This window comes from Tachypleus tridentatus, chromosome 11, assembly GCF_004210375.1.
Source record: "Tachypleus tridentatus isolate NWPU-2018 chromosome 11, ASM421037v1, whole genome shotgun sequence".
NCBI lineage: Eukaryota > Metazoa > Arthropoda > Merostomata > Xiphosura > Limulidae > Tachypleus > Tachypleus tridentatus.
The window spans coordinates 69,410,654-69,424,693 of NC_134835.1; the positions used below are offsets into that span (position 1 = coordinate 69,410,654).

A 14,040-nucleotide genomic window follows, 5' to 3' on the forward strand; every position below is an offset into this window, starting at 1 on the left:
TGTACAGTCACTTAGCTTCTGTATTATAGTATGAGAAAATTAATTATTTACTGAAGTCAGGAATGATGTGTTTAATAACTGAAAATATTTTTATTTAAATATTCTTTTCTTGGGTCTAAAATGTAATATGTAATTTAAATTCTTTATTCATTGCAACAGTGTTCAGTTACTGTATTCTTTTGGTGTCTGTCTGTTTTAAAAGTATCATAAACGTTTTTGTACCAATATCACTTAAACAGTTTAGCCTTTGGGAGTATCTGCAATGAAATTAATATTGCATAGTTATTATATAGCAATAACTTGTATGGTAATGTCTGTGTTCTAAGAAACCTGACAGATTAAGGACTTCATATACGAGGTCTGTTCAAAAAAATACGCGGACTGTTTGAATTGTGCGGCTCCAGTTAGTTCCAGGGGAATCCACTTGGTGTCGCTAGGTTTGCACAGATCAGCTGATTACGACGCCATTTTCATATTGCAGATATCTTCATTTGTGTATTAGCTACGCGGTTTTAAGTGAAGTGCGATTTTTTCGTTTGGCGGATTTCAGAATGAATGACCTGAAGGAGTAACGACTTGCTGTGAAATTTTGTGTTAAACTTGGAAAATCTGCGACTGAAACTTTTGTTATGCTTAACACGGCTTACGGTGATGTTGCTATGAAGCGTACGGCATGTTTCAAGTGGCATGAACGTTTTAAGGATGGTCGACAGTCCATTGAAGATGATGAGCGTCCTGGACGTCCTTCCACGTCAACTGACGACCCACACGTCGACAAAATCAACACCCTGGTGCGGGCAAATCGACGTCTGACTGTCAGGGAGCTTGCTGAAGAGTGTGGGATATCAGTTGGATCTTGTTACAAGATTTTGACCGAAAAATTGAAGATTCACCGCGTTGCTGCGAAATTTGTGCCTCAGAACTCGTGAGTTTTTGGCCAAACACTCGATCAATGTTCTTTCCCAACCCCCTACTCACCTGACCTTGCTCCTTGCGATTTTTTTCTTGTTCCCCAAACTCAAAAGACCCTTGAAAGGAAGAAGATTTGAGACGATTCCCGAGATTAAGGCAAATGCAACGAAGGAGCTGAAGGACATTACAAAAGATGCGTACCAGGACTGTTTCAACAAGTGGAAACACCGTTGGGATAAGTGTGTACGTTGGGGAGGAGAGTACTTTGAAGGGATCCCAGACCTGTAACTTCTAAATAAAGTAGATTTTGTTTTATGACGTCAGTCCGCGTATTTTTTGAACAGCCCTCGTATAATTCATCTGAGATAAATTTTATGACTACTTATGGTCACATTTTTAAAGACGTATTTTCATTGTGCTTACATAATTTAATTGCCTCTTTTTAGCTGGAAAAAATCAAGAAAGAAAGTGAACTTCTGAAAGAACTGGAAAAATTGCAGCTCTGATTTTTATGTAAATATATTACTTATGTTCAGTGAAATAAAGGAAAATATTTCAAATTAATTAGTACCAGGAAGATTTGCATTAATATATTAAAATTATCTTTATTTCTGTATTCTTTTTTCTGGAAGTAAAGACTGAAATGTAAATAACTATTTTATGAAAATCTGTCTTACATTACACCTACTAATTAATGAATAATAAAAGTAAGCAAATGAATTTTGTACAACAAGAAACAGTTTAAACAAACACTTGTGTATCAACAAGCGATGTAGAAAATAAACACAATGCAAATACTATAAAAAGCAAAGCTCATAAACTATTTTATACAGAATGTCTTAAAACTTCAGTGTTTTAATCTTTTGATCTATATTTCCTCATCCAGTTTCATTGGCTGTTGATGCATCCAGCAAGCATGGGACCAACAAATATATTTTTGTGTGTCCTCTCAACCATAGGGTGATTTTGGTCATCCACACCACTCCATGTCACGTCCTTCTGATTGCTCATTACTGGCCTGCACAACCATGGTTTCTGCAGATGCTCCAGCTCCAATCTGCCTCACCATTATCTCTTCCATGTTAACCTCAGTCACCAGCATTTCATTCAGCCCTTCTTAACCTCCATATTCACACCTGGTTTTTATCTGTTCCTTGGCAAGGAAATCCGAATTGTCATGGCAAGTTGCTTCATATTTATCAAGTTCCATTCACCCTTTCTCTATAGATTGTTATCAATGTAAGTGGGTTGTTTTCTGCCATTGGTCTTTAGACTGAGGGTTTTCACCTGCTCCTCTTGCAGAATTATTGGAATGTCATTGTGGTTATTCACTTCTTTACTTTACCTCTATTTAAACCTTTGTCTTTGTATTCAATTTTTTTACTTTACCCTTAAGATTTATTTACCATTGATGTTTTATATACCCTGTATCATTTTACGTATGTTCTCTTTTTATCCAGATCTATCATTTCTTGCTAAAACTTGGGTGGCAAATGAAAGTATTTCCTTCTTCTCACTTATGTTTTCTGTCTGATTCAAATAGACTAGAATATCTTGTATGTGCTATTCATTGTTATATTGCCTGCATGGCTTCCTTCTGTGGTGTTTGCCTATCACTGCCTCTTTATTCTACAACAACTATCCTCTGTTCATGATCTCTCTACTTTTACCAATTGGGTTTGTTTTAATATGGTTGGCTTAATCTTCCAGTCTCATTCTTCCTGTAATTTATTCCAGGTGTCTTTCCAGCAGAGTAGGCACCTTATCATTCCCTAACATCTCATCTCTCTCATTTGGAAGAACTTCTTCAACTGGGCATGTGGACCATACTGCATATGTTTATCTCTTCCTACATGAATCAGATAATTTTTTTTTTCCACCTGTTGCCATTTCTCAGACTTTGGTGAGAATATGACTGCGTAAGTTAACTTTTTGTATACATACCTCTTATTTTTTAGGATCATGTCTTTTTTTTTTCCTTTACACATCCCACTCTATGGTGAGTGTTGCCTGTCCAGGTATACTTAAACTAGTTAAATCAACAACATAATTGTTAAGTCATCATGGTCTTACGTTATAGCCACTAAATGCACAATGCTGAGATGAGGATTTCCTCATGATCTATTTGCTTCATTAATGTGCCCATTCTAAACCTTAATTAACCTGTGGACTTTCATGAGTAGAGCAAAAGATGATAGGTGCCATTCCTTCAAAAGAATATAACAGGAGTGGTCTGTTTTTCAAAACAAATTTCATGTTCACCCATTGTTCCAGACTGTACACTGTGTTTCCCCCTTTTTCTTCTAGTGGAGTATAGGAGTCCTTATCACTTTCCAGTTCCAAGCTGCTGAGGTAGTGGATGATGGAGGCATCCCCCTGAATGTGATTGATATATTCAATACTGAACTGGTTCAGTTGAGAAGTAGGGCAGTGGTGTTCTGCTGGTGATTCCCTCCAACTTGATGCTCCATCTCTGAATGTGTTTATCTGAGAGGATTTTGTATTTTTTGGAATTAGCTGTCAAATATGCAGTTCACCTCTTTGATTGGGATACCTCATTCTACCCCCACATGAATGTTGTTTTCCAATAGGTGGATTTTAGGTTCAGAAATGGACCAGCCAATGCAAGTTTTTAACATAGATGGAAGTACTAAATGAGAGTAGCTATATCTGTGACAAAAGTACTTGTTGGAAACACATTTTCATTATACAAAAATTATAACTTTTTAAAAAAATATGAAAATACAGAGTATTAAGAGAACAAGTTTATTTCCTGAAGCAAGAGTCACACCACCTAAAACATTTGGCACTACAAAAACGCTATAAATTAACTTAAATTTGTTAATTTCATTGTATCCATGAAACAGCAAAATTTAAAAATACTAAGTTCCATGTGACTTTCAGTAACTATTATATACATCTTTCTGTAGATATGTGAATATTATGTACAAAATATAAAAGTGAGATTGCAGAAGACAAATGATGTTTCAAGAGCAGTCTTTGGTCAGCTTTATTCCTAGTTCCAACCTGCAATATGGAAATAATTCTCCACAATGGTACAAAACTGTATACATCACAGCAATGAAAACTAATGAATGATTCTAAGAGAGAATTACCTGATTATTGCAAGTATAACTGGTCCTGGCCTAGTGGTCAGCATGCCAAGACTGTGAATTAGATGGTTCATGCTTCAACATAATAAAATTGCAAACTGTTCTCTTAGAGTCATGGGTGCACATAATAGCATTTTCAAATCCTGTTACTCAGACAAAAGTTGGTATTAGATACTACTGGTTTAACTGTAGCAGTTAGGAGTGGCTATAAGCTTGTATAGTTTTGTACAAAATTTTGTAAATACAACTAAAACTATTGTTTATAAATTATTACAAGAAAAGATCCAGCTGCATTTAAGTGATCAAAAAATGACCATAAAATCTGTGCCAACTTCCTTTCTTAATAACTAATGAAGTGAAAACTGAGTCTCAGAGTTCATGTTATGTACGATTGGTTGAAGAACTTGATTTAAAAGAAAAATTATGAAATTACTCCCCATACAGACATTTATATGTATTTATAAGTATTTTAAGTATTATTTTTGATTAATTTTAAATGTGTACCATCTCAATTGTTTTACTTCGTGGATTAGTGGTGCCTACAAACACTTCACGTTAAATATCTATGTTGTATATTCTACTCAGTTAAACATGGATCAAGAATGTTTGAGAATAAGACAAAGAATTTATTTCCTCTTCACTAACATTAATATCTACAGCTGTCTCGGAGTAATGCACGACTTTTATTGTTAAATGCTTATTGCACATGTTCTCTACACTTAAGATTCTCAAGCACAGGAATCAACAATGTACTAGGTGTGCATGTCATAATGGTAATTCACAGTATCGTTGGCTAAGTGAACTTTTGAGAACATCTAAAAATTTTATAAAAAGATGCAAAGAAAAAAAAATGTTGGTGTGCTACAGTCAAGATACTATAAGCCTCACAAACTATAACTGTAATAAATGCTTATTTAACTGTGGACTTCGGTATTTCTATGAGGACATTAAATATCCATCTTCCTGTGTGAAAAGTAAACTTGTAAACAGTGTTAAGATAAACAAGAACAGAACTAGCTGAGATTTCCACCATGTAAGGGTATCTGTATATTAACATAAAATTAATCTGCTTGTTGGGGACCTGGACCATCGATAAAATATTTCCGGATCAGATACAGAATGAACATTGTTTGCAAGTTTGTATTTCTATACGTTACTTATCTTCAGTTTACTGAAGAACGTGTGAATTATTATCTAAGGAATCATCAAATGTGAACAATGAGAAAAACTACTGTGTATATCTTTTTTTAAGGAAGTAAAATTATTATTTATAGAGAGATGTCCTTTCACATATTTTATAATTATACAAATACATTTTACTGTAATAATAAAAAATGGGTAGCTTTTGAAATGTTCAATTATTAATGATAACTTGAATACGTTTGACGTAAGTAATAACATTTGAAAAATTGAAAATGTTTTTTGTAATAACTGTATTTTTCAAGAAATGAATTATGTGGAACTTTTAATAAAACCTAAAATATAGTTGCAAGTAGCTTTATGTTGTTTTTGGAAATTCTCATTTTAATGAGCAAATTCTATGAAAAAATAATTTGACATATCTATAAGTGCATTAATAACTGATCACATTTAATATTAGTTATACAGCTTGTGTTGAAATAAATGGTATTTTTAAGATACTTAATATGACTAACTAATTTTAACTTAAACAAGCTTATTTAAAAGATCATTGAAAAAGAATCAGTTATGCATCTACTAAATATCCAAGGACAAGTTCATAGGTCAAACCACCACCTGTTTTGACCTACATTTTTCTTTTATCTCTTTCAACAACCACTAAGCGTAATTTCTTACACAGTTTTATAATAAATATACAACACAGCTTCCTAACCTAAAATCAATGTTTTCAACTGTCAAGACATGTTAAAACTAAAAACACTGCATTTCTCAGAGACATTACTACATCTTTCTGCAAAAGTGTCTGATCAAACTTTTTCTAATGAATTTTATGTAACTGACAGTTTTCTCTCTGTAAAATCACACTTCCACGTTGTTTTTGGTTGTATATTAATATACGAACAGCAATTTGCATTAACTTTCAGGAACACTTTAAACTAATTTCTCCATTAAATGTTACAAAAGTTTTACTTCTCTGGTTCATCATTTTGCAGAAATGTCATCATCTTCCCCCTTTGATTTGCTAATAATTGTATGCAGACAGGTTATTTCTCTGTGTGTTATAAACCATGCAAGAAGTGCTTGAATCATCATATTTAACCCAAGATGAGGAAGACGTGCAGCAGTCAGTCTTTGATACAAGCTAAAAAGTTCTCTAGGTGAATCTTTTACTGATGGTAAAGGATAAGTGAAGTAACGTTCAGCAAACTGAAAGCATCCAAGAGGGGCTAAAACCATAGGATAAAGAGCACCAATGCTAACTTGTAGTGCCATAGCTTTAATTTGTACACACATTGAACATGGAGTTTTACCAATCAAAATGTCAGATGTAATTAATGTAGAATGAAGGAGAGGAGTCAAGAATGATGGAAGTACAACCACAGGAATATAAGTAGACATACGAGCATAATTACGAAGGTTCAAACACTTTCTGTAATACTGATTACAATAAAAACCTCCTACTCCAGACATTGCTGAGAGAAGAATCTGTCCGTACGTAAAAGGCCAACTGTGAAAGAAAATAATTCACTTTGTGAAATTGTATATGAAAATCAAGCAGTAACATGTTCAAATAAATTACTAAGTAATATATAATATTTTGTAATACATCAGCGAGTTGTAAAGCACCTAACAACATCAAAATAAATCACAATTATATTTTCAAACAAAAGGTTTCATCTTATGCAATTCCTTATTTCAGAGTTTGTTTTCACAATATTACAAGGGAAAATACATGTAAAAAAAGGAAAACTAAGCAAACAGTGCATGCAAAGCAAAAATAGTAATTTAGTTTTTGAAACAACACAAGAAAGCATCTTAACAAAATCAAATTGTGATGAGAAAGCCTTAAAGGTCCATTTGTATCACAAATGTGTATTTTGGAAATTGTTAACAATAATCTATAAATAATGTATGAAAAGTATGCAAACAGGTAGTGGACAACTTGAGCATTTCATTTGTATTAGCATGTTATAAAAACTTACAAGAACCAAACACTTACAACATTTAAACTTTATTTATAAAATGTACAATTATTTTCATACTTATTCACAATGTTTAGCTTTTAAATAATTTTCATTATTCTAAATTTTTTCAATAAAAACAACTGTATACAAAACAGCCCTAGCACATTTACTCGGTCTGTAACTCATTAAGTTAATTATAATAGCTCTTTATAGACGTGAAAAAATAAAAATTAACGTGTACAAACACTTCACTTCGTGGCTTCCAACTGTGAACAAACTGAAACCGTGCTTGAATGGCTTCCTCTTCTGTTAACAGTACAGACCCTTCTGGAACAGCTCCTCCTTCAAATTTTGCAACATATCTGGAACTTTTAGAAGACAAACTTTCCATCTTGAGACCACTGGAAAATATTAAAAACAACATTTCAAATTTACCAACCTTTATACCAACATCACTAACAAGAAAACTCAATATAAATTTCCTTAAAATAATGTTACTCATTTCAACTATCGCCTTTCATAACTGATTCTGTAAACATTCAAGTCTTTACAAACAAGTACAGAAGAATTATAATTTAATGATTAAAAAAATGTATAAATTCACTGCAGAATCTTTTTAAAAATTGACATTTATAGTTTCAAAAATATTTTTCAAGAGCATAGATTTTATTCTTTAGATGTATCAATACCTCCAACTTAAAAGAAGTAAACATTATGAAAGAAACCACCATTTCAATCAAATAAAATCATTGTCAAATTAAAAAGTTTTGAACTATTTCATTTACAAAACCATTTAAAATCATTGTTAAATTACAAATTTTTGAACCATTTCATTCACAGAACCATTTCTAATATAAACTTTGAACGTGAATTATTTTACTTGATCACCTTAAATTTTTAATACCAAAGAAGAGGTTTATGTTTCTTTTTAACCTAACAGTGCCTGTAAGATTGTATATTATTTATATACTTGTGATTTTATTTTTTACATCTCCTGTGTGCAGAATATAGGCCTTGGACTCATCTGAGAGTTCTACCAATATAGCTGAAGCCAAAGAATTAACCTTTTAGTAATTGCTTGAAAGATATTTATTAATAGCTCCATCTACCACATTCTTCCTCTCTGAAAACAAGGTCCATCTTGGTTATTATTTCATTGTCATGGGTTAAACACTGATTGGATACTAGTTTTTTCTTTTCTTTGGCTCATAACCAATCTCAAGAACTCTCTTAACAAGTCTTATGGCTGATGAGTGCTCTACCATTACCAAATAAACTATTTATTTAACCTTTTAGCACAAATAATAAAGCTTTGACCAGCTTCCTTAACAATTTTATAACATTAAAACTACACTCAGTTGATATGCTTTCATTTATTTTTAAGTCTACTTAAAAACTTAAGATGTTAGCTTAGAAGTTATTAGAACACTACACTAAATTATTATAAATTTTAGAAGAAATCTTCATAAAGAAAATACGGCATCCAAACAGATTCTCAATTAGGAAAGGAACTACAGAAAAATGATAAAATTCATAAAATTGTATGGCTTTCTAAATAAATGCAAAAAGCTTGGGTAAAACAGCTGCATAACCATCTCATTCTTGACCCCAAACTTAAGAGACCTAAATCGCAATTCTATTACTATTACCATTGATAACAATAGATATATCTTACAAAGAAAATTATACCAGAAATTAAATCTAACGAGCTATACAACAATATACAGTATTAAATTCCTGGATATTTTTATTACTACTAATTAAAGTAAAATAACAATCACTGTGGTGGTTTTTCAAAACCAAATTTATTTGTACATCAACTGTCTCATAATAAAAATTAATTCCTACACGTAATAACTTACAACAAACCATAAATTTGCAATAAAGCTCTTAACGAATTTAACCGTGCGTGTTTCTTTTTAATATGTTGTTTAAACGCCATCTATAGTAAAATCAATAAACCCATTTTACAGCTGCACAAAATGATCGAAAATATTTTTAAGTGTGGTATTTATTCTAAGGTACACTTGAAACCAACAGGTTAGTTATTCAGTTATAATAACAAAATATTTAAAAGAATTTTATTGTGACTTAGCCGGAAATAAAACAACCAGGACAGCTGTTTACAAAATATTCAACAATTTATTTGATAAAGATAAAATGGACTAACATTATTCTCTTTTTCTAAAAGTATAAAAGAAAAAAATTGTAAACAATACGAAATATTAAAGCTTTTTACTTTTCTAGTCGAAATGAATGCTATTTCTTCTCATCACAACAAGTTTTTTTGGTGTTTACAATTATAATACAGTTCTGAGCAAATTACTTCTTGGATAGTTTAAATTCACTTCACTACTAGTGGTGTGAACTTATATAAGAACTTTTTTCATTACATTGAAGTCGTCTGGCAGCCACGAAACAAAACAAAAAAACATTCAGTACTTTAATTAAAGGTCTTGAAATATAACTCTTTGATGTGTTATTTCTTGTTTACCTTTATTATGGCCCGGCATGGCCAAGCGCGTGAGGCGCGCGACTCGTAATCCGAGGGTCGCGGGTTCGCGCCCGCGTCGCGCTAAACATGCTCGCCCTCCCAGCCGCGGGGGCGTTATAATGTTACGGTCAATCCCACTTTTCGTTGGTAAAAGAGTAACCCAAGAGTTGGCGGTGGGTGGTGATGACTAGCTGCCTTCCCTCTAGTCTTACACTGCTAAATTAGGGACGGCTAGCACAGATAGCCCTCGAGTAGCTTTGTGCGAAATTCCAAAAAAACAAACAAAACAAACGTTATTACAACTTTTCGATCATTCGTGTGGCGATCATCAGGTAAATGTCGTCTGTTGTATAAAATACTGTTGGAATATTTTGCTCCAATTTAAGAAACAACAACAGAAATAGGATAATACGCGTGTTTTGATTTAAATTAAGTTTTACTTTACGAATAATTAATGTTTCTATCATTTTTCTTTTATTGATATTCTTCTCATTGTATAATATCTAAAAATTGCAAATTTTAATTATCAACTGGTTTGTTGAGCTGCTTGCGGTTTTTTTTAATTTCGCGCAAAGCTACACGAGGACTATCTGCGCTAGCCGCCTAATTTAGCAGTGTAAGACAAGAAGGTAGGCAGATAGTCATCACTACTCACCGCCAACTCTTAGCTATTCTTTTATCAACGAATAATGAATTATAACGACACATTGTAATGCCCCCACGGCTGAAAGAGCGAGCATATATAGTGTGACGGGGATTCGAACCCGCGACCCTCGAATTACAAGTCGAGTGCCTTAACCACCTGCCCATGCCGGGCCTGATACGGCGCACCTTCTGCTATAGTATGAAGTTTCTAAAAACTCTGTATAAATTAGATATACATCATTCTTATTTAAAAGCGGGTTCGCGCCCGCGTCGCGCTAAACATGCTCGCCCTCCCAGCCGTGGGGGTGTATAATGTGACGGTCAATCCCACTATTCGTTGGTAAAAGAGTAGCCCAAGAGTTGGCGGTGGGTGGTGATGACTAGCTGCCTTCCCTCTAGTCTTACACTGCTAAATTAGGGACGGCTAGCACAGATAGCCCTCGAGTAGCTTTGTGCGAAATTCCCAAACAAACCAAACCAAAACTTATTTAAAAAAAGCCTAACTGTACTTGTTCAATTTGCTAGCCTAATAGGTGTAAGATGAGGTCATGCCTGGATAGATGTCTTGTTTCTGTTTTACCAGCACTTAGATGCCCAACGAGGTGACTTTAATTCTAAGAAGGTCTTATTGGTTTTGTGGTGTAATGTTTCAAGTATAGATTGTGCCAATCTATACTACAGAACAATCCATGAGGGGGCTTTCGATGCTAGTATAATCCTTAAAGGAAGCTGTATTCATTGCTGGCTGTGGCCAAGGCACTTGTAGACTGATCTTGATCAGGGTAAAGATAATGCAGTGTAACAGTTTTTCTGAGACATTGATGGTCATTTTGTTTGGCAAGAGTTTTGACTAGGTTTCGTTATGACGAGAAAACCCACTTGTAGAGAAAATTATGTAAAAAAACGGTTGGTATGAGTAGAGAAAGCACTATGTACAGGAGCGAACAACATTGTTTGCTCCTCTACATAGTACTTTCTCTATTCATACCAGCATGTTTTACATAAATATGTTTTTAGGTTTATTACCAACTGAGTCTGTCCAACTCTAGGAGGATTCAAGGCCAGATAATTAATTGACCCTTTATACCTGTAGCACATCTTTATCTATGGGACTCCATCAAGTTGAATTAAATGTCAGGCTGGTTTCAGGAGTTTTAGAGTTGGTGGTGAAACCCAGCTCGTTAGAAAACAGGTAGAACAGCATGTAGTAGTTACTGTTGTGGCTACAAAGTTTCATGGTACTTTGAATAAAAAGAATGGAGGGTTTGGCACACAAGAGAATGAAAAAGTAAATAAACGATAGCCAAAATGATAAGAAATTTAATATTAATTTGTAAAAGTCTGTGATTCAAATATGAGGTCAAATAAATTTCAATTAATCAGAAGGCCAACTAGGTGAATAGGTTACAAGATAGTCATGAATGCTCTTCTCTGAAAACTATCTTTTGACACATAGTAAATAAAAATTACCTTGGTCATGCAACATTTCTCTGGGTTTTGTGTGTGATAATACTCTGTTTTCCTAATGAAAGTGTATTCTTAATGCTACTGACCTTCTTGATTGTTAGATTTGTTCTGTTGATATTTTCATGGCAGTGGCTAACATAACCTACCCCTCCACACAGAACCATTAAAAGTACTATCATCTAGTTGTTACATAAACAGCACCCAGTTTCAGTAAGAAAGGAATGAAGCAAAATTACAATCTGGTTCCAACATATAATATGAGATAGATCAGGTAACAAATGCTAAGTTATTTTCCTGATTATTAGATCCACCAATGCTTTCATCGTCTCTTCTCTATAACTTTCTTCCAGGTATAAGTTTAATACTATATACAAGCCATTTTTCAAACTTTCACTACACGGATGTTACTTTCTGCTCTTCACCGAAATTCACTCATAGTCTGCATTTTCATGAATTTTGTATTTGTCTTAGTATTGAAACGCCCCTTAGTGGCACAGCAAGATTGTGTTTGCTTGTTTATTTGTTTTTGAAGTTCTCGCAAAGCTCTACGAGAGCTATCTGTGCTAGTCGTCCCTAATTTAGCAGTGTAAAATTAGAGGAAAGGCAGCTAGTTATTACCACCCACCACAAACTCTTGGAATACTCTTCTACCAACGAATAATGGGATTTAATATCACATTATGACGCCTGCACTGCTGAAAGGGCAAGTATGTTTGGTGTGATGGTGATTCCAGCTTGCGAATCTCAGGTTGGGGGTTAAGTGCCCTAACCACCTGGCCATGTCAGCTTCACGCTGATAGAAACTGGTTTTTAATACCAGTGGTGGGTAGACATTCATTAATTTTAGCCTTCCATTAAACTTTCACTACTTGTCACACATTATAATCCCTAAGTTGTAACATTTTCTCACAAATATTAATGAAAATAACAGGTTTACCATATTTTCAAATAATATCTTAGAAGCCAATAATAAAAGATGACCTCATATTATAAGTATTAACGTTAACAACAAAATCCCTTGTTTCCACATTCATGATGACTAATATGTGTTATTTCTGTAATTGTTTCATTTGTGTTATATAGTACTCATTAAGTACTTTGTGTTCATACTTGCCTGTAAGACCACATTTATAAATAAATGTATATTTCCAAAAACACATATCTATTAATTACGCGTTACTACATATACTAATAGTGTAAAATAGGCTTCCTCTTGCTCCCAAGTAAATTAATATATGACTGCACATGAATAATTTATATGTTCCTTAAATATAATAGGAAATATCTAACAAAGGGTTTGTAATAAGCTCCATAGAGTTCTTACCACTCAACTAGAGTAGGTGAGTAACTATTACAAAACAGAAAATCATATAAGAGCTCAAAAATTGAGATGGTGGTGGTTGGGGGTTACAATGCTCTTTCAATGTATTTTTCAAATTTCCAGTTTTAATCTTCAGTTGTGCAAACTAGTAATATACTAGTCATTATATCTGTTTAGATTAGCCATTTTAAACTATGTTAATTGAGCAGCTGTCATCTGATATCCTAGGGATATCTTTGAAGTGAAAACACCTGTTCAACAGCTCAGAAAGTAATATTCACAAAGTCCTTTCAATTCAACTGATCTTATGATCAAAAACTGTCCTAACTATGTAATCAAATAGTAATTATAAAATGTACTACATATATTGTACTTTATCATATTACCCAACAGCTGATAAGGCAACAGTCACAACACCGTTCCTGCTGAGTTTCCAAACTCCTCGCTGTAAACTCTAGCTGTTTAATGTGGTTATGAACTAAGCATTACATCTACTGACACTTGATAATAATAAAGGGGAAATTATATAATATAGTGCACCCATTATATGATAATATAATTTCTTAGAAAGCAAAGATTGCTACTTCGTGTCTGTCATTGGTTTCGTAGCTGCTTAATGATCAAGCTCAAACACATTAATCAGGAAGATAATGGAGAGAAAATTAAAGAAATATTAGTGGAACAGCAGCTACCAAAGAAGCAAAAAACCTTTAGGAACACTTACAAAACATAAGGTGAATAAAAGAAATATTTGCAACAACATGAATAGTATATTTTATGTGAATGCAAAGGAACTCACAAAATGAAACATTTCATGCTGTTAAAACTTGCAGCAAAATTGTAGGAGCATTTAACTGCTGAAAAATTATACATCATATCTTTCAATCATTGGCGCCCTTAGGAAGGGACAAGAGGAACATTTACCCCTCCACATTTCACAAAACAATTGCATGTATAATGATATAAATTTAGCATCATAGTTAA

General features: G+C 33.4%; 2 protein-coding genes across 4 annotated transcripts in view; one reads left to right on the forward strand and one right to left on the reverse strand.

The window, feature by feature from the left end:
- The window catches only part of eIF2A (eukaryotic translation initiation factor 2A), a 56,903-nt gene extending 55,337 nt beyond the window's left edge, over positions 1-1,566 (forward strand). The window contains exon 18 of the mRNA XM_076467791.1: positions 1,359-1,566. Within this exon, the coding sequence (XP_076323906.1) occupies positions 1,359-1,418 (60 nt within the window). The 3' untranslated portion in view covers positions 1,419-1,566. The remainder of the gene's footprint in view (positions 1-1,358) is intronic.
- Positions 1,567-5,593: 4,027 nt separating this feature from the next.
- Positions 5,594-9,105, reverse strand: LOC143232399 (transmembrane protein 126). 3 transcript variants are annotated; one of them, XM_076467792.1, is made up of 3 exons: positions 8,992-9,105; positions 7,375-7,530; positions 5,594-6,672 (listed from the first exon to the last, which is right to left on the reverse strand). In XM_076467792.1, exons 1-3 carry the CDS (start codon positions 9,069-9,071, stop codon positions 6,147-6,149), a joined length of 762 nt encoding a protein of 253 aa, XP_076323907.1. In that variant the 5' UTR covers positions 9,072-9,105; the 3' UTR covers positions 5,594-6,146. The 3 variants fall into 3 exon arrangements, with proteins under 3 accessions (XP_076323907.1, XP_076323909.1, XP_076323908.1); XM_076467794.1 differs by having other exon boundaries at positions 8,999-9,047; XM_076467793.1 differs by lacking the exon at positions 8,992-9,105 and adding an exon at positions 8,194-8,338.
- Positions 9,106-14,040: the final 4,935 nt, after the last annotated feature.

Coding starts and splice junctions, on each gene's coding strand:
- LOC143232399 (XM_076467792.1), bottom strand. CDS start 9,071: ATGGCGTTTAAACAACATATTAAAAAGAAACACGCACGGTTAAATTCG. Junction 7,531..8,991: donor TTGCAAATTTATGGTTTGTT/GTAAGTTATTAC, acceptor AATATTTTCCAG/TGGTCTCAAGATGGAAAGTT. Junction 6,673..7,374: donor TGGAAGCCACGAAGTGAAGT/GTTTGTACACGT, acceptor TTTCTTTCACAG/TTGGCCTTTTACGTACGGAC.